Genomic DNA, 21,393 nt, shown 5'->3' on the forward strand with positions numbered 1-21,393 from the left:
GGGCATTTTATGTGAATAAAAAAAATACAATATGTGGTCTTTTGAAACATTTTATGTGAATAAAAGAATATGTGGTCTTTTGAAACATCACAATATGTTACTGACTCATTTCACTTAGCATGTTTTCAAGCTTCTTCCATGTTGTTGCATGTATCGGTGCTTCTGTTTTACTGCTAAATAGTGTTCTATTATATAAATATACCACAGTTTGTTTATCTAGGCAGCAATTGATGGGGCATTGAGGTTGCTTCCAGTTTTGGTCTATTCTTGTTTGCTGTTGTGAATAGCACAGCAACGAACACGTGAGTGTATGTGTCTTTTTAGTAGAATGATTTATTTTATTTTGGTGTGTACACAGAAATGGGATTGCTGGGTTGAACCATAGCTCTGTTTTAAGTTCTCTGAGAAATCTTCAGACTAATTTACATTCCCATCAACAGTGAATAACAGTGTTCCTTTTTCTCCACATCTCCTCATTAGCATTTGTTGTTTGACTTTTTAATAATAGCTATTTTGACTGGTATAAGATGGTATCTCATTGTGGTTTTGATTTGTATTTCTCTGATATGCTGAGAATTTTTTCATATGTTTGTTGGCCACTGGGTATCTTCTTTTCTTCTTTTAAGAAATATCTGTTCATGTCCTTTGCCCATTTTTAAGTGGGTTATTTGGTTTTTGCTTGTTGATATGTTTGAGTTCTATAGATTCTAGATATTAGGCCTTTGTCAGAAACATAGTTTGCAAATATCTTCCCCCATTTTGGAGGTTTTCTATTTTTCTAGTGATAGTTTTCTTTCTGTGCAGATGTTCTTTAATTAGGACCCACTTGTCTATTTCTGTTTTTGCTGCTACTGCTTTTGGGGTCTTAGCCAAAAATTATTTGCCAAGGTCAATGTCAAGAAGAGTATTTTCTAGTCCTGTCTTCCAGAATTGTTATAGTTTCATGTCTTACATTTAAATCTTTAATCCAGTTATCCCAGCACCATTTAATGAATAGGGAGTCTTCTCCCCCTTGCTAGTTTTTGTCAGCAATGTTGAAGATCAGATGGTTGGTAGGTGTGAGGCTATATTTCTGAGTTTTCTATTATGTTCCATTGGTCTATGTGTCTGTTTTTGTACCAGTACCATGCTGTTTTGGTTACTGTCACTTTATTATATAGTTTGAAGTAAGGTAGCATGGTATCTCCAGCTTTGTTCCTTTTGCTCAGGACTGTTTTGGCTATTTGGGCTCTCTTTCAGTTCCATATGAATTTTATAATATTTTTTTCAAATTTTGTGAAGAATGATGTTGATAGTTTGATAGGAATAGGACTGAATTTGAAAACTGCTTTGGTCAGTAGAGCCATTTTTATGACATTGATTCTTCTTATTCATGAGCATGAAATGTTTTTCCATTTATTTGTGTCATCTCTGATTTATTTCAGCAGTATTTTGTTGTTCTCCTTGCAGAGACCTTTTACCTCCTTGGCTAGATGTATTCCTATGTATTTGATTTTCTTGTGGTGATTATAAGTGAAATTGTGTTCTTTATTTCACTCTCAGCCTGGATATTGTTGGTGTATAGAAATGCTATTGATTTCTGGATATTGACTTTGTATCCTGAACTTTACTAAAGTTGTTTATCAATTCTGTTTGGCAGAGTCCTTAAGATTTTTCAGGTATAGAATCCTATCATCAGCAAAGAGAGAGAATTTGATTCCTTATTTTCCTATTTGGAGGCCTTTTATTTCTTTCTCTTGTCTAACTGCTCTGGCTAGGACTTCCAGTGCTATGTTGAATAGGAATATAAGACTGAACATCTTTGTCTTGTTCCAGTTCTCAAGGGGAATGGTTCAAGCTTTTGCCCATTCGGTACAATGTCAGCTATGGGTTTGTCATAGATGGCTCTTACTATTTTCAGGTATATTCCTTTAATGTCTAGTCTGTTGAGGATTTTTATCATGAAAGGATATTGGATTTTATCGAAAGCTTTTTCTGTGTCTATTGAGATCCAGTGTTAAGAGAAGCATTTCATAACGATAAAGAGTCAGTTCACTTTAAATGTATTTGTACCTAATAACATAGCTTCAAAATACAAAATATATGAAACACTTAGGGATAAATCTGACAAATAATATGTAAGACCTGTATGCTGAAAACTATAAAACTATATTTGCACCTAACAACATAGCTTCAAAATATATGAAGCAAAAACTGATAGAACTCCAAGAAAAATAGACAAACCATAATTATAGTCAAGGTTTCAATATTCCTCTCTGAATAATTGATGGATCAAGTAGACAAAAAATCAACAAGGATACAGGACACTTAAATAAGACCATCAACCAATTTGACCTAATTGACGCTTATAGAATACTCGCATCAATAATAGAATAAATATTCTTCTCAATTGTACATGGAACAGTTACCAAGACAGCTCAGGTTCTGCATTCTCAAACAAGTCTCAATACATTGGAAAGGATCTAAATGGTACAAAGTATGTTCTCTGACCACAAGGAAATCATATTACAAATCAGTAGCAGAAGAGCTCTGGAAAATACTCAAATATTTGGGAACCAAATATACTTCTAAATAACCCATGGATGAAAGAATAATGCAAATGGATATTAAAATGTATTTTGAATTGAATTAAAATAAAAACACAACATATCAAAATCTGTGAGATGTAGTTAAAGCAGAAAGTTTGTAGTACTAAATGCCTACGGGGGGGGCAGGGAGAGGAGGAGGTAAAAAGGTCTCAAATCAATAATCTCAGCTACACTTTAAGAAACTAGAAAATGAAGAGCAAATTAAACCCAGAGTAAGTAAGAAAATATAAACAATAAAGACTAGACTGGAAATTAAGGACATAGAAAACAGAAAAATAGTAGAGAAAAATCAATGAAAGGAAAATCTCGTTCTTTGAGATCAAGAAAATTGGTCAATCTTTGTATAGACTCAGGAAGACAAAAAGACAGAAGATTTAAAATTCCCATAACGGAATGAGAGAAGAGACATCCTACAATTATTAAAAGGATAATAAGGGAATATTGTGAGCAACTGCATGTCAATAAATTAGACAACTTAGATGAAATTACAAATTCATTACAAGTCCAAAGCTCACTCATGAAAAGGAAATAATAACTCCATAAATGATAAATTTCTTTAAACTTGTTAAAGAAATTATATAGCTCTATATTTGTTAGTTAAAAACTTTCCCACAATGCCCAGATGCTTCACTGGTGAATTCTACAACACATTTATGGAAGAAATAATAAACAATTCTACACATATTATTTCTAAAAACAGCAGAGTAAGAAACATTTCTTAGCTCATTTTAAAAGGCCAGCATTACCCTGATATCAAAACCAAACAAAGATACTATAAAACAAAACTATATAATCAATATCCCTTATGAATATCATTGCAAACATTCTAAACAATCAATCAATTGAATTTGCAACATATAAGAAGGACAATACATCATGATCAAGTGGAGTTTATCCCAGGAATGAGGGGCCGGGGGGAGGAAGAGGTTTAACATTCAATTTAAAAATCAATAAATGTAATTCACCATATTAACACACTAAAAAAGACAACTCATATGAGCATCTCAATAGATGCAGCAAAAGATTTGATGAAATCCAACATCCATTACTGACTTAAAAAAAAAGAATTTTCAGCAAATATAAAATAAAGAAGAATTTCCTCAATCTGATAAAGGATAGCTATAAAAAACCGATAGCTAGCATTATACTTAAAGATGACTGAATTAATACTTTTTCCCTAAGATGGACCAAGGTGAGGATATCTGCTCTCATTACTTTTACCACCTAGTATTATGGAGTCTTGTTAGGACGATAAAGCAAAGCAAAGAAAAAATACATAGATTGCAAAGGAAGAAATAAAACTATCCCTATCTGCAGATAACATGAATGCATGACTGTATATTAAAAATCCCAAAGAATCTAAAAAAGCAAAACAAAACAAAAAACCTCTTAAAAGGAGTAAGTGAATTCAGCAGGTTCAGAGGATATGAGATCAATGTATTAAAAACTTACTATAATCCTATGTATTAGCAATGAATAATCAGAAATGATAATTATAAAATAATACCATTCATAGTAGCACCAAAACATGAACTACTTACAGATAAATCTGACAAATGATACGTTAGATCTATACACTGAAAACTATAAAACTTCGCTTAAAGAAATAGGCCAGAGGCAGTGGCTCACGCCTGTAATTCCAGCACTGTGGGAGGCCGAGGTGGGCAGATCACATGAGGTTGGGAGTTCGAGACCAGCCTGACCAACATGGAGAAACCCTGTCTCTACTAAAATACAAAATTAGCCAGGCATGGTGGCACATGCCTGTAATCGAAGCTACTCAGAAGGCTGAGGCAGGAGAATTGCTTGAACCTGTGAGGCGGAGGTTGCAGTGAGCTGAGATTGTGCCATTGTACTTCAGCCTGGGCAACAAGAGCAAAACTCCGTCTCAAAAAAAAAAAAAAAAAAAGAAAAAAGACAAATATATGAAGAGATATACCATGTTCACAGATCAAAGGCTCCATATTGTTAAGATGTTAATTCTCCACAAACTAATCAATAGATAAAATATAATATCAATTAAAATCCCAGCAGGCTTTCTTGGAGAAATTGATAGGCCAATTATAAAATTCATATGGAAAGCAAATGATGTAGAATAGCTTAAGACTGGGGGGGAAAAACAAATTTGGAGGATTTATATCACCTGATTTTAAAACCTATTGCAAAACAATAGTAAAGAAGGAAGGTTAGAGACGGTGACAATGTTGACAAATAGATCAACAGAACATAACGGAATAATACCCAGACATATATGGTCAATAGGTTTTCAATCAAGATACAAAGGCATCTCAATAGACAAAGGACAGCCTTTTCAGCAAATGGTACTAAAACAATTGGATATCCAAATGCCAAAAAATGAACTTCAATCCATACCCAGGTCCATATTTTAAAAGGATTAACTCAAAATGGGTCATAGACTTGAATGTAATGCCTAAGACTCTAAAACTTCTAGAAGAAAACATAGAAGAAAATCTTTATAATGATGTTACACAAAAATTTCCTTAAATATTTAGAATACCAAAAGCAAGGTCCATAAAAAAAAAAAATCAGAGATTGAACTTAATCAAAATTAAGAATTTCCCTCTTTGAAAGACACTATAATTGGGCATGATGGTTCATGCCTGTAATCCTAGCTACTCTGGAGGCTGAGGTGGGAAGATCACTTGAGCCCAGGGGTTCAAGTCCAGCCTGGGCAACATAGCAAAACACTGTCTCAAAAAAAGACACTATTAGGAGAAGAAAAGACATATCACAGACCAAGAGATGATATTTTAAAATCATGTATCTGATAAAAGACTTGGTATCCAGAATAAACAGCTGACTAAACTCAATAATAAGGAAACAAATCAATAATAAATGGGTCAAAGATTTGAACAGACATTATACATGGATTACATATGGATTACAAATATGCACATGAAAAGAAGTTTGACATCATTGGTCATTAAGAAAACGCAAATTAAAACCACAATGACATCCCAATCCTCACTTATTAGAATGTATAATTTTAAAAGAGTGACCATATTGGCTGGACAAAGTGGCTCATGCCTGTAATCCCAGCACTTGGGGAGGAAGAGGTGGGTGGATCACTTGAGGCAGGAGTTCAAGACCAGCCTGGCCAACATGGTAAAACCCATCTCTACTAAATTTACAAAAATTAGCTGGGGGTGGTGGTGTGTGCTCGTAGCCCTAGCTATTCAGGAGGCTAAGGCAGGACAGTCACTTGAACCTAGGAGGCAGAGGTTGCAGTGAGCTAAGAGCACACCACTGCACTCTAGCCTGGGCAACAGAGCAAAACTCCATCTCAAAAAAAAAAAACTGACTGACTTTATCGAGTGTCAGTAAGAACGTAAAGCAACTGGAACTCTCAGACACTGCTAGCAAGAGCGTAAAAATGGTTTAACCACCTTTTAAGAAATTGATATATCATATTTGTATATATTCTGGAGTACATGTGATATCTTGATGCATGTGTACAAGGTGTAAAGATCAAAGAGGGGAATGGGGTATCCATCACCACAAACATTTATCTTTTCTTTGTGTTGGAGATAGCCAATTCTTCTCTTCTAGCTATTTTGAAATATACAATGAATTACTGTTAAGTATAATTTCCCTAATGTACTATTGAATACTAGAACTTATTCCTTCTACCTAACTGTACTTTTGTACCCATTAGCCACTTTGGAAGACAGTTAAACCATTTGTTTAGAAGTTAAACACACACATTCCATGTGACTCAGCCATTCCATTCCCAGATATCAATCCAAGAGAAATGAAAGTATATGTCTATTCATATAAATGAATATGCACTGAAGTTATCTAGTAATAATTTAAAACTGGAAACAATTCAAATGCATATCAACAGAGACTAGGTAATAAAATTGTGTCTATCCATACAATGAAATACTACTCAGCACTAAAAATCATAAGCGGTTGATAAAAGCAACAATATGCATGAATCTCTAAGTAATCATGTTTAGTGAAAGAAGTCAGACAAAAGTACATTCTTTCTAATTCCATTTTTATAATTCTAGAAAATAAAAAATAATCTTTGGTGTTAGAAAGTAGATCAAATATTGCCTGGTGACCAGATGAGGATGGAAGTATAAATTAACAAGGAGTGCAAGGAAATTCTGAATGTGTTTGACATGTTTCCTATTTTTATTTTTTATTAATCATTTTTATGAATGTATGCATATTTTACAACTTACAAGATTGTACTCTTTAAATATGTGAGTTTCTTGTAGATCAATTGAACCTCAAAAATCTGATAAAAACAAACAAAACAAAACTAAGGGGAAGACAGTTATTACCTTCAACTTATTCACCTCATAAATGTCTTCAGTAGAATTTTTGTGTGAGTTAGTGGATCTACGCAGAGCCATTGCTGACACCATCCCTTTGCAACAACTGCAAAAAGAGAGAGGAAAAAAAGAGCACATACACACTCAGCATAACCTATTTATTGTTGTTTCTTCTTCTAAGTGTTTAAAATTTAAAATATCCAGACACCGTGGAAGTTCACCATAATAATTCAGCTACCGACTCACCAAGGAGAATAATTTGTCTCCTTCTCAATTTCTTACCCTTGTCCTCCCCTTCCATCCCTTTCATTCTTGACCATTCGTAATATTGAATTGAAATGAAGGGAAAATTTGCTTAGGTTGTAAAAGCTGTCTCCTGAATTGAAAGTAATCATAGCATCAAGCTTGCATCTTAGTTAATAGATTACAATTTTCCAGGCTTCATCTTTATTCAATGAAAATCTTCTGGCTTTTCAGATAGAAGGGTTTATGGGGTTCTTTTTCTATTTTGTAAAAATATGTTTTGGTTGGTATTTAGAGAAGCACATAAAAGTATACATTCAGGACAGAGTGTGGTGGCTCACACCTGTAATCCCAGCACTTTGGGAGGCCCAGGTAGGCAGATCACTTGAGATCAGGAGTTCGAGACATGGCGAAACTCCATCTCAAAATGGTGAAACTCCTACTAAAAATACAAAAATTACCTAGGCATGGTGGTGCACGCTGGTAAATCCCAGCTACTCAGAAGGCTGAGGCACGAGAATCTCTTGAGCCTGGGAGGCAGAGGTTGCAGTAAGCCGAGATCACACCACTGCATTCCAGCCTGGGTAAGAGAGGAAAACTCTGCCAAAAAAAAAAAAAAAAAAAAAAAAAAAAGACAGTACACAGGAAACGACAATCTTCTTCTTAAATCCACCCCCTCACCAGAATGTGCAAAAGTGTAAGATGTGTCTTATTTATGCAAGTAAGTGAGTCCTTTTTTCCTAATTCTTTTTCCCACATATACACACTTCTCATCCTGCCTATGCTAACACTGTTTTTAAAAGAAAAACCGAAATCTCATATTATAACAGTCACAGTGTAAAAGCGGGTTGAAAAACTGAACTCGTACTTCTTTCAAGGTTTTAAAATAACTCCTATTGCTACTACTTCACTTTCTCTTGTCTGTTTTATGTGACATTCAATTATTCAGAAGGGCAACAATAAAATAACCAGATAGCTTCACCTGCTCAAATAGCTGGAGTATTGGTACAGCTTCCTCGTCAGTTCAATCGCATCGAGCTCTAATCGTGCAACTCCTATATCATGTTTCTCAGCACTTTCCTCCTCCAACTTTAGGAGACAGTCTTGGTCAGTAAAGTCAGGTATCATTAAAATCAGCAAGTTTACCATCCACTGGATCATAGATATATGCAACTCATCCATCTGTTAAAAAATGAGTATAATACAAATAACTCACTTTAAATAAATCAAATAGTAAAAACCACACTAAATTTTAAAATAGAAATGATCGTGCCTGTGTCCAACTTTCAACATTAGAATTCTTAATGAAATCACATCATCAGCTGGCGCGACCCTATTTTCTTTTGATCACTATACAACATTAAACTACTCTCTTCTTTTTATTAATACTTATGTAAATTTTTTTTGAGACAGGGTCTCACTTGGTTGCCCAGGCTAGAGTGCAGAGACATAATCACAGTTCACTGCAACCTTGACCTCCCCAGGCTCAGGTGATCCTCCCACCTTAACCTCCTGAGTAGCTGGGACTACAGGCACATGACACCATGCCTGGCTAATTTTTGTATTTTTTGTGAAGATGAGATTTTACCATGTTGCCCAGGTCAATCTTGAACTGCTGGGAAGAAATCTGCCCACCTTAGCTTCCCAAAGGGCTAAGATTACAGTCGTGAACCACACGCCCAGCCACTAATCTCTTCCTTACCCTGGCCATGGATAATAACTTGTTAAAGCTACAGGTCTCAAATTGTACATCAAGGCATCCCAGGGCTCCACAGCAAAACTCACAAGGGTGCCACAGGATTTAAAATTGAGGGAAAGAACTGATATGTAACATCTGCCAGACACAGCATAAACTGAACATAGTTCACAGTTTTCTGTAGACGCACTGTATTAATTTTGGTGGCATCATTCTTTTTTGATACTGGTTCGATCAGGGTTGTGATAAAAAACAAGTACTGTGTGAAAATTAACATGGAACAGGAAATGAAGATGGTAATGTCTAATCTGATTCCAAGGTCAGAGAAGCTGTACAATGCTAATGAGTACACGCCTTACATTGGTAAGTAACACTGATTAAATGAGAATATTTTTTTTCTTTCAATGTATGTGCAGTACTTTTCCAAATAGTTACTAAATTGTTAGGACATGAAATATTTAGTAAGCAGTTTGAATCTACCTACTAATAAACTTAACCGTATTTCTTTTGGTTTAGGAGTATGAAAATATTGGAATGCAAAGGGCACTGTGAATACAGAAAGTTTGAGAACCTCTGCATTATAGTGTTTGCTGAGGCTGGGTCCCAGAAATAAAATGCAGAAAACCTATATGCAAAATTCAGACACACCATACTTGTCAAATACCCTTACTCCCTGTGTCTGTTTGGTTAGTTCTGGAGTATTTCTCCAGGCTTAAACATGATCTACTCTGAGAAGACTTTCCAGTTTCCACTGGCTCTAATTTGCTCCCTTTCCCCTGTTTCTACAGTACTTTTTACTTATCTGTATTATAATCATTTGCACATCTATCTCCCCAATTAAACTATCTTTAAGACATGAGCCATCAACTTATCCCTGCATATCACACACAGTACTTAGCAGGGAGTAAGTGCTTAATAAATGTTTCTTGAATGAATGGATAAAAATAAAATGTTGTACCCTATCCAATACTAAAACCCAAGCTTCCTGCTTCCTGATTGCAATGGAAAGGTTGTTAATGACCTAAAGCAATGTTGATTAATTTAGGGCTGGTAGAATTTGGCTGTGAATCCATCTGGTCCTTGTCCTTTTCTGGTTGGCAGACTTTTTATCACTGATTTAATTTTGGAGCTCATTACTGGTATGGTCAGGGATTCAATCTCTTCCTGGTTCAATATTGGATGTTGTAGATGTCTGGGAATTTATCCATTTCTTCTAGGTGTTCTAGAGGTATTCATAATAGTCTCTAAGAATTTTTTGTATTTCTGTGAAGTCAGTGGTAATGTCCACTTTGTCATTTCTGATCATGCTTATTTGGATCTTCTCTCTTTTTTCTTTATAGTCTAAGTAGTGACTGTCTTATTCTTTCAAAAAACTAGCTCTTAGATTGATCTCTTGTATGGTTTCTCACAACTCAATTTCCTTCAGTTCCGCTCTGATTTTGGTTATTTCTTGTCTTCTGCTAGCTTTGGGGTTGGTTTGCTTTTGTTCCTATAGTTCCTCTATTTGTTATGTTAGGTCGTTAATTTGAGGTCTTTCAAACTTTTTGATGTGGGCATTTAGTGCTATAAACTTCCTTCTTATCACTGCTTTGGCTGTGGCCCAGTGATTCTGGTATGTAGTATCTCTTTTCTCATTAGTTTCAAATAACTTCTTGATTTCTGCCTTAATTTCATTATTTACCCCAAAGTCATTCAGAAGCAAGTTGCTTAATTTCCATGTAATAGTATGGTTTTGAGCAATTTTCTTAGCACTGATTTCCATTTTTATTGCACTGTGGTCCAAGTGTGGCTGGTATGATTTTGGTTTTTTTTAAATTGCTGAGGGTCGTTTTATGCTAAATTTTGCAGTTGATTTTAGAGTATGTGCCATGTACATACAGATGAGAAAAATGTATATTCTGTTGTTTTGGGGTGGGAAGTTCTACAGATGTCTATTAGGTCAATTTGGTCAAGTGTTGAGTTCAGGTCCTGAATATCTTTGCTAGTTTTCTGCCTTGATGATCTGTCCAACATTGTCAGTGGGGTGTTAAAAGTCACCCTCTGTTATTATGTGGTTACGTAAGTCTCTCTGCAGGTCTCTAGGAACTTACTTTAAGAAATTGGAGGGTTCCTATGTTGGGTGTGTATATATTTAGGATAGTTAGGTCTTCTTGTTGAACTGAGCCCTTTACCATTATGTAATGTCCTTGTCTTTTTTTAATCTTTGTTGGATTACAGTTTATTTTGTCTGAAATTAGAATAACAACTCTTTCTTTTTTCAGTTTTCCATTCACTTGGTTGAATTTTCTCCATCCTTTTACTTGGAGACTTTGGGTGTCACCACATGTGAGATGGGTCTCTTGAAGATAGAAAACTGTTAGGTTTTGGTTCTTTATCCAACTTGCCACTCTGTGCCTTATACTGGGGCATTTAGCCCATTTACATTCAAAGTTAGTATTGATATGTGTGGATTTGAGCCTGTCATCATGTTGTTAGCCGGCTACTATGCAGATTGGTTTGTATGGTTGCTTTATAGTAGTCTAAATACCTAAGTGTATATTTGTTGTGGCTGATAGTGGTCTTTCTTTTCCATATTTAGCACTCTCTTCAGGACCTCTTATGAGATACATACATCTGGTGGCAACAAATTCCCTTAGCTTTTGCTTGTCTGAAAAGGATCTTATTTCTCCTTTGCTTATGAAGCTCAGTTTGGCTAGAGGTGAAATTCTTGTTTGGAATTTCTTTTCTAAGAATGCTGAATACAAGCCCACAATTTCTTCTGGCTTGTAGGGTTTCTGTTGACATGTCTGCTGTTAACCTTATGGAGTTCACTTTGTAGGTGACCTGTCCCTTCTCTCTACCTGCCTTTAACATTTTTTCTTTCATGACAACCTTGGAGAATCCGATGACTATATGTCTTGTGGATAGTCTTCTTGTGTAGTATTTTTCAGGGGCTCTGCATTTCCTGAATTTGAATGTTGGCCCCTTTAGTGAGGTAGAAAAAATTTTCATCGACAATATCCTGAAATATGTTTTCCAAATTGCTTAGTTTCTCTCTTTCAGGGATGCCAATGAGTTGTAGATTTGATTTTCTTTTTTTTATTGCATTTTAGGTTTTGGGGTACATGTGAAGAACATGCAAGATTGTTGCATAGGTACACACGTGGCAGTGTGATTTGCTGCCTTCCTCCCCATCACCTATATCTGGCATTTCTCCCCATGCTATCTCTCCCCAACTCCCCACCCCCTGCTGTCCCTCCCCTATTTCCCCCCAACAGACCCCAGTGTGTAGTGCTCCCCTCCCTGTGTCCATGTGTTCTCATTGTTCAACACCCACCTATGAGAACATGCAGTGTTTGATTTTCTGTTCTTGTGTCAGTTTGCTGAGAATGGTGGTTTCCAGGTTCATCCGTGTCCCTACAAAGGACACAAACTCATCGTTTTTGATGGCCGCATAATATTCCATGGTGTATATGTGCCACATTTTCCCTGTCCAATCTATCATTGATGGGCATTTGGGTTGGTTCCATTTCTTTGCTATTGTAAACTGTGCTGCAATGAACATTTGTGTGCATGTGTCCTTATAGAACAATTTATATTCCTTTGAATATATACCCAGTAATGGGATTGCTGGGTCAAATGGAATTTCTATTTCTAGGTCCTTAAGGAATCGCCACACTGTCTTCCACAATGGTTGAACTAATTTACACTCCCACCAACAGTATAAAAGTGTTCCTATTTCTCCACATCCTCTCCAGCATCTGCTGTCTCCAGGTTTTTTAATGATCGCCATTCTAACTGGCGTGAGATGGTTATCTCAGTGTAGTTTTGATTTGCATTTCTCTGATGACCAGTGATGATGAGCATTTTTTCATATGTTTGTTGGCCTCATGTATGTCTTCTTTTGTAAAGTGTCTATTCATATCCTTTGCCTACTTTTGAATGTGCTTGTTTGTTTTTTTCTTGTAAATCTGTTTTAGCTCTTTGTAAATTCTGGATATCAGCCCTTGGTCAGATGGGTAGACTGCAAAAATTTTTTCCTATTCTGTTGGTTAGATTTGATCTCAGATGTTTTGTTCCTTCATCTTTATTGTTTTTTCTTTACTTCAGACAGCCAGTCTTCAAACTCTGATATTTTTTCCCCCAGCTTTGTTGATTCTGCTAATACTTGTAATTGCACTATGAAATTCTTGTAGCATGTTTTCATTTACATCAGATTAGCTTGGTTCTTTCTTAAACGGCCATTTCATCTATCAACTCCTGTATCATTTTATTGGAATCCTTAGCTTCCTTGGATTGGGTTTTAACTTTCTCCTGTATGTTGATGATCTTTGTTCTTATACATATCCTGAATTCTGTTTCTGTCATTTCCGTCTGGTTAAGACACACTGCTGGTGAACAGTGTGGCTGTTTGGAGGTAAGAAGACACTCTGGCTTCTTGAGTTGCTAGAGTTCTTGTGCTGGCTCTTTCTAATCTTTGTGAGCCGATGTTCCTTCAGTCTTTGAAGTTGCTGTCCTTTGAGTGCATTTTCTTTTTTCTTTTCTCCTCTTTGACATCCTTGGAGGTTTGATTATGATACAAGGTGGGTTCAGTCAACTTGCTTCATTTCTGGAAGATTTTAGGGGGCCAATGCTCAGCTTAGGTCTCCTGGACTGCATACACTAACTCTGGAGTCTGGTATCAGGTCCCCAGATTTGTTATCTGGCCCCTCAAGGTTAGGAATCTGCGGTATTAGAAGAGCAAAGGTGTTTCCTGATCACTGGTCTTAACACTCCAATAGGTGATGCCAGCCAAAGCAATTCATTGGGTGGTGACAGCAGGATTCGTGGTTGTTTGCACATGCCAGGAGCAGCAGCAGTGCAGCAGCGTACATGCTCATGAGCTGTGGTGGGGCACTAATGAGGGCAGGGGTGTGGACATTTGTAGTAGTGGCAGTGGCAGCATGTTGCAGGGAGTAGCCTGCCAATGTTCCTTTGCATGTTCGCGCTGGTGGTAGCATCAGCATTGTGGCAGCAGCATGGGGGCAGAGTGCTGGCAAGTGCAGGACTGGTAACCTCTGTGCACATATTCACACAGGCAGCAGTGGCCACACAAGGTGGGAGGCAGGTCCACTGGCATCCATGTGTAGTTTCAGGCCAGCAACAGTGTTGGCACAGTGGCAGGGCATTGGCAGGCACAAGGTTAGCAGTCTCTGTACCCATGAACACTCCATTGGTAATGGCAGTGCAGGGCTTGCATACCTTTGCATTGGCTGTGAGGTGGGGAGTGTGATGCACTCACACTGGCTGTGATGGCACGGTAGGGTGCATGTGCACATGTGAGCTGGTGGGGAAGTAGGAGCAAGGTCTGAATATATGCACACATACTAGCAAAGCAATCTGGGGGTGGTCATGGGTGAGTAGACACTGGCAAATGGCACGGGGGAGGCTACGATGGATAGAATACATGGGCGGGCTGGTGCTTATTACTGGGGGCTGCTCCACTGGAGCTCTCCAATGGTCAGGCATGGTCTGCCAGTACAAGAGCTATGATGCAGGCCCCTGGGAGGCACCTCAGCTGGGCATTCAAGGCTGCACTGCAAACAAGTATGGTCAGGCTGGACCCCTGGGAGAGGCCTCAAGACAGGGAGGTGCTCAGGTGAAACTGGCCCTGTCTCATGGCAAGACCACCCTGCACTGTTCAGGTCTGATGGTTCCCCTAAGGTTAACGTCTCCTGTAGGAGTAAGACAGGCCTTGGGGGATAGGTGTCCCTGACTATGCTCCACTATAGACGCTCCTGCACCAAACCCTCCAGGCTCCATGCTGGCTGGAGTACCACACCTACCACCTCTCTTTTTTTTTTTTTTTGAGACAGAGTTTTGCGATTGTTGCCCAGGCTGGAGTGCAATGGCGCAATCTCAACTCACTGCAACCTCTGCCTCCTGGGTTCAAGCAATTCTCCTGCCTCAACCTCCCAAGTAGGTGGGAATACAGGCATGCGCCACCATGCCTGGCTAATTTTGTATTTTAAGTAGAGAGAGGGTTTCACCATGTTGGTCAGACTGGTCTTGAACTTCTGATGTCAGATGATCTGCCCGCCTCAGCCTCTGAAAGTGCTGGGATTACAGGCGTGAGCCACCATGCCCAGCCCCCTACCGCCTCTCTAAATAGCTCTCTCTGTCAGCTCAAGTGACTGTGGGGGTCCTGCTGTCCGAATTCCAGATGATTATGACCCCAGAAGGTCACTCCTCACCTGCTCAACTCACTTTTCCCCCAGGAGTCACTGGGTGCCAGAAAGGAGTCCCAGCGGGTGGTATCCCTGTGCAGGGTTTCCAGCTTCCTCCTGCTTTAGCCCAGAATCTGTATCTTCCCTCTGTCCACTCTCAATGCCTTCCCTCTAAAGATATGCTTGAAGTGTACCAGTCTTTCTGATGTTCTAGTCCCTCAGTGGCAGATGTTTCTCCTGACTGAATTTAGTCAACCATCTTGTCTCCTATATCCAACTTTTCTGTTTTTAAATATTAATAAGAGTTAATATGTATATATAGGATATACATAATTCCTCATGAAGTTTACAATCCTGCAAATTTTCTACACAGATTAATTATGAAATGCAGTGTTAAAACAGAGGTATATAAAGGTACTTTCTAACTAATCCTATCCTATAAAAATTAAATTCTAGAAAATAACAGATTGAATATATGATTCCACGGAGATAAGTCCCTAATGATAAATCAAGCATTTTGCCAAAGAAGAATTAAATGAAGCAGCACCATCAATACCGACAGTACTGGAAGATTCTTCCTAAATTCATTCAACAGATATTTACTGAGTCCTACCATGTGACAAGCACTCTGCTACCATTCTTAATCATTTTGGTTTTCAGAGGAATTTCTCCCAAGCCTAGGGACTGCCTGAATCCATACTTCCAGCTTTAACATATTTGCTCCTTGACTCCTCAATTCCAAAACTCCATTCCAGAGGCAGGAACATTCTGCTTTTAAAAATCCATTGAGAATTATCTGAGAAATTATTATAGAAGCTTCCATTTTGTCCTCTCAACCTCCTGCCCCGTTTAAATTGAGACAGCTTGATTTTCCTTGAAGAAATTTGCCAGCTGAGGTAAAATATAACCTCAAAAATCCTTACAAGTACATACGTGGTGCTGAAGTTCAATGTTACCGTTGTTAATTTCATTGCCTATCTTCAAAAGCCATTGTTGAATCATGTTAAGTATATATGCTTGGAGTACCCTGAAGGAAAAAATCAAGTAAAATAAAAGTGACTAGCTGATTTAAAGGATAAATGTAACTATAAGCTATGAGAAAGAGTTTTATTTGGCTGGGCATTGCAAACTTAGATGTTGACAACTGCTTGAGAACTCAAGGAAGGGGAATCAAAGCCCTGAACAATCTGATATGATAGCTTACTCACTGATAAGGCATTCCTAACCCCCATGAAGGTAGCAAGACGCACTTCGGACAAAGCAGATCTTATGTTAAATATTAGCCCTCTGTTGTAAAAACTTACACCCTCTACATTTACTTCTAGGCAGTACTATGTGAGAAGAAAGAATTTTAAAATCCTCTCAATGAATGAATTCCAGCATGATAGTATGAGCAGCAAGCCTGCCCTTCCCACTGCCCCTCACCCCAGTGAAACTGGTAAAAATTATTCTTTTAAATACACCACTTAAAGCCCCTGAAAGTGGTACTATGAAGAAGCTCCAGAAACATCTGTTCAAGAAAATCTATGAAGATTCAGTAAGAAAGGCAACAATCTATGGTATTTGAACCATGAATTCTCCTTCTTTTTCTTAGCTCAGTGAGGCAGCAACTCTATTTCAGAATGCTGCAGCCCAGAACACAGAGCTCCCTAACTAACCCTCTAGCTCCCAACCAAATGGCTCTCTTCCCAGAAGCAACAGGTCATCATGGATTTTTAAACTGCCTCCAGCTATCTGTTGTTGAGTCTAGGTACTGGGTAAATGCAGGTGACAAGCAGGGGTTGTCTTCTTCCACCCAGACCCTATTTATAGAGTACTGACTCTACCCTATGCATAACATGCTGAGAATCATGGGTCCCTGATTGTCTGTGCTTATAAGGCAGTGGTTCCACTCCACAAGAGGCAATCCAAGAGGACCTCAGACTGCTACTTTGCCGTGGTGGCACGTGCCTATAATCCCAGTAACTTGGGAGGCTGAGGCAGGAGAATCACTTGAACCTGGGAGCAAGAGGTTACAGTTAGCTGAAATAATGCCATTGCCCTCCAGCCTGGGCCATAACAGCAAACTCTGTCTCCAAAAAAAAAAAAAACAAAAAAAAACAAAACCCAACTCTTTCTTTTGCAAATTGCCCAGTCTTGGGTATGTCTTTATCAGCAATGTGAAAATGAACTAACACAGTACCCATGATAAACATGTTCATAGAAATGATGAAAACCATGATTAAATAAGGAAGGTATTATAACAATGTTGCAGTAAATAGAGGATATAAATTAAAAATATAAATTGGAAAAAAGGAATAAATAAAAATTTTAGAGCGAAAAAGAACAATAACTGAAAAAAATTTCAAAAAGTCACTACTTGGGCTCAACAGTAAATCTGAACTGGAAGAAGAGAGAATAATTGAACTTGAAGATAAATATATGTTATTCAAGCCAAAGAATAAAGAGGAAAAAGAATGAAAAGACATGAAGACAGCCTCAAGAAATATGGGACACCTTACACATAAAGGGAGTACTGGAAGTAGAGAAAGGAAAATAAATAACCACAATAAAGCTGGTGTGGCTGTACTGATAGCAGATAAAACAGATTTTAAAATTAAAATGCTAAAAATAAGGAAGAATATTTTTATTATTATAAAAGGATCACTCCATCAAGAAGATATAACAATTATAAACATATGTGCACCTAATAACAAAGTACTAAAATATATGAAGCAAACACTGGGAGAAAGGAAGGGAAAAACAGACAATTTAAGAATAATCATTGGAGACTTCAATATCCCACTATAAATAATGGTTAGAACCATTACACAGATGATAAATAAGGAAACAAAAGACTTTAACAATACTATAAACCAACTAGACCAGACATCTCTAGAACACTTTCTCCAATAACAACGAAATACACACTCTTCTCAAGTGTATATGGAAAATTCTTCAGAATAGACAAGATACTAGGCCATAAAACAAACCTCAATAATTTTAATGCAAGAATGATATAAAATGTATACTCGCACCACAATGGAATGAAATTACAAATCAGCAACTGGGAAAAATGGGAAACTCAAAAATATGTGTACATTAACATACTCCTCAATAACAAATGGGTCAATGAATAAATCACAAGAGAAATCATAAAAATACTTTGAGATTAATGAAAATAAAGACACAACATATCAAGCAGTCCTTAAAAGGAAATTTATAGATGTAAAATCTATGTTAAAAAAGAAGAAAGATCTCAAATCAATAACCTAATAGCTCACCTTAAGACTATAGAAAAGGCAGAGTAAACTAAATGTAAAGAAAGTGAAATGAAGGAAATACTAATAACTACAGTGGAAATTAATACAATAGAGAATAGAAAAACACTAAAGGAAATCAATGAAATCCAAAGATAGCTATTTGAAAAGATCAACATTAACAAACATTTAGCTAAGTTAACCAGGAGAAATAGAGAAGGCTCAAAATATTAGAATTGGAAATGAGAGAGGGGATGTTAGTACTGATCTTCTTTCAGAAATAAAAAGGATTATAAGTGAATACAATGAGCAATTTTGCCAACAAATTAGATAACTTAGATGAAATTGTCAAATTTCTAGAAAGACACACACTAAAAAACTGACGCAATAAGAAACAGACAATATAAGTAGACTTTTAACAAGTGAAGAGATTGAATCAGTTCTCAAAAACCTACCCAGAGATGGCTTCACCACTGAATCCTCCCAAAGAGCCAAAAATAAATCACACCAATTCTTCAAAAAATCTTCCAAAAGAGAAAAGCGGACAGGATACTTCTCAACTCATTTCACAGAGCCAGCATTTCACTGATACAACACAGGTGAAGACATCACAGGAAAAGAAAATAGACCAATGTCTCTTACGTATATCAATACAAAGACTAGCAAACAGAATTATGAACTAATTAAAAGTATTTTACACAGTTGCCAAGTGGGATTTGTCCTAGGCAAGCACAGTTTTTTTAATATTCAAAAAATAACTAATGTAATACATAATATGAACATGAAAAAAAATCACATGATCATCTCACTAGAGGCAGAAAAAGCATTTGTCAAAATCCAACAACTTCTTATGTAAATGCATGCAACAAACTAGAAATAGAAGAAAACTTCCTAAATCCAATAAAAGACATCAGGAAAAACCCAATAGTGAAAGACTGGATGCATTTTTCCTAAGAATAAGAATAACATCTTCCATTCAACATGATATTGAGGTTCTAGCCAAAGCAATTAGTCAAGAGAAGGAAATCAAAGGCATCTAGATTTAAAAGAAACTACTTCTATTTATAAGTATAATCTTTTGTATAGAAAATACTAAGAAATCCTTTAAAAATTATTGCAACTAATAAATGAATTCACCAAGGTTTTGGGATATAAGATCAATATTTTAAAATCAATTGTATTCCTATAAACATGCAATAAACAATCTGAAAAAAAGTTTTAAAAATCCTATTTACAATAACATTAAACAAGTACTTAGGAGTAAATATAACAAAAGGAGTGTATAACTTCTACTCAAAAGAGTCAAAGAAATGAAAGAAGATCCAAACAATTGGAAAAACATCCCATGTTCACATAGGAGACTTAGCATGTTTAAGATAGCAATATTCCCATTCTGATGTATAGATTCAACAAATTCTTTTTTAGAATCCCAGTTAAAGTCTTCATAAAAACTGACAAGCTTATTCTAAAATTTATATGGACTTTCAAGTTACCCAAAAAAGCCAAAATAATTCTGTAAAAGAGTCAAGTAGAAAGACTCACATTTCCCATTTTCAAAACATTCTACAAAGCAAGAATAAGCAAGACAGTATGTTACTGGCACAAGGGTGGACATATAGATCAATGTGATAGAACTAATCATTCAGAAATAAATTTATGACTGATTTTCATCAAAGGTGTCAATACCATTAAATGGAGAAAGAACAGTCTTCAACAAATGGTGCTGGTACAACTAGATATCCCATGCAAAAGAATGAAATTGGACCCTTACCTCATACCATATACAAAAATTAACTAAAATGGATCAGAAACCTTAATGTAAGAGAGCAAATGCTACAAAACTTTTAGAAGAAAATATAGGGCTAAATCTTCATGACCTTGGACTTGGCAAAGGATTTTTAGCTATGACACCAGCACAAGCAACAACAATAGCAAAGAAAAAATTTCCCTCAAAGAAAATATATAAATAGCCAATAAGCACGTGAAACAATTCTTCACATCATTCGTCACTAGGGAAATGTGAATCAAAACCACAATAAAATATCCCTTCACTCCCACTATTATAGCTAGAATCAAAAGTCAGAAAATAAGTATTGGCAAGTATGTGGAGAAATCAGAACCTTCATGCACTGTTGATGTGAATGTAAAATTGTGTACATTTTCCAAAAACACCTTGGAAGACAGTCTGGCAGTTCCTCAAATTATTAAAAATAGAATTGCCATATGATCCAGCAATTCTACTCTTTAGGTAATATATATCCAAGAGAAACAAAAACAAATGTCTGTCCATAAAAAGCATGCACATGAATGTTTATTGCAATATTACTCATTAATGGCAAAAGATGGAAACAGTCCAGATGTCCATCAATGGACAAATGAATAAATAAAATGTGGCATATTAATACATAGAATATGATTCAGTCATAAAAATGAAATACTGAAAATATGCCACAACATGGATGAACCTTGAAAACATTATGCTAAGTGAAAGAAGTTATCCATAAAGACCACACAGTATAATGATTCCTTTCAAATAAAATGTCCAGAACAGTACAATCACCAAAGACAAAGTAGATTTGTGGTTACTCAGGGATGTGGATAGGATGGTGGGAGAGGATGGAGGATTGCAGAATGATAGCTAAAATGCATAAGGCTTCTTTTTGAGGTGATGAAATGTTCTAAAATTGACTGGTGATGGTTACCTGTACCTATAAATATATTGAACACCACAGAATTGTATACTTCGAAAAAGTGAATTATATGGTATACAAATTATATTGCAATAAAGCTTTAGGAAAATTCTCTCAAAACAAAAGAAAGCTACGGGAACTTACAAACCAGAATCCTTGTCTATACCAGTAGTGCTTAACAATATATCCAACTGTGATTTCATTTCATTAATTTTTTCTTTTATTTCCTGCCATTCTTCAAGAGGTGTATCTGGAAACTCCAGGTTTTCCAATTTGAAAGAACAGAAGTCAAGAGAACTAATCAAATTTGGAAGAATTTTGGAGATACCTAGAAAAGTAAGAAAAGTTTTAACTTTTAGAAGTATTTGTAACACTGCCACTTTAATACCAAATTATAAAATCCCACTGAGCAAGGGTATATCTTTTAAAAAGCTTTTGTTATCCTACA

At 36.5% G+C, this 21,393-nt stretch overlaps 1 protein-coding gene across 1 annotated transcript in view; it reads right to left on the reverse strand.

The window, feature by feature from the left end:
• AXDND1 (axonemal dynein light chain domain containing 1) overlaps positions 1-21,393 on the reverse strand; it is a 117,415-nt gene that overhangs the window by 41,070 nt on the left and 54,952 nt on the right. Inside the window, exons 16-19 of the mRNA XM_032291279.1 lie at positions 21,090-21,273; positions 15,950-16,043; positions 8,118-8,317; positions 6,902-6,998 (exon numbers count right to left, since the gene is read on the reverse strand). Coding sequence (XP_032147170.1) covers positions 6,902-6,998; positions 8,118-8,317; positions 15,950-16,043; positions 21,090-21,273 — 575 coding nt within the window. The remainder of the gene's footprint in view (positions 1-6,901; positions 6,999-8,117; positions 8,318-15,949; positions 16,044-21,089; positions 21,274-21,393) is intronic.

Source organism: Sapajus apella, unplaced genomic scaffold, assembly GCF_009761245.1.
Source record: "Sapajus apella isolate SASKATOON/1434 unplaced genomic scaffold, GSC_monkey_1.0 scaffold25, whole genome shotgun sequence".
NCBI classification, from domain to species: domain Eukaryota; kingdom Metazoa; phylum Chordata; class Mammalia; order Primates; family Cebidae; genus Sapajus; species Sapajus apella.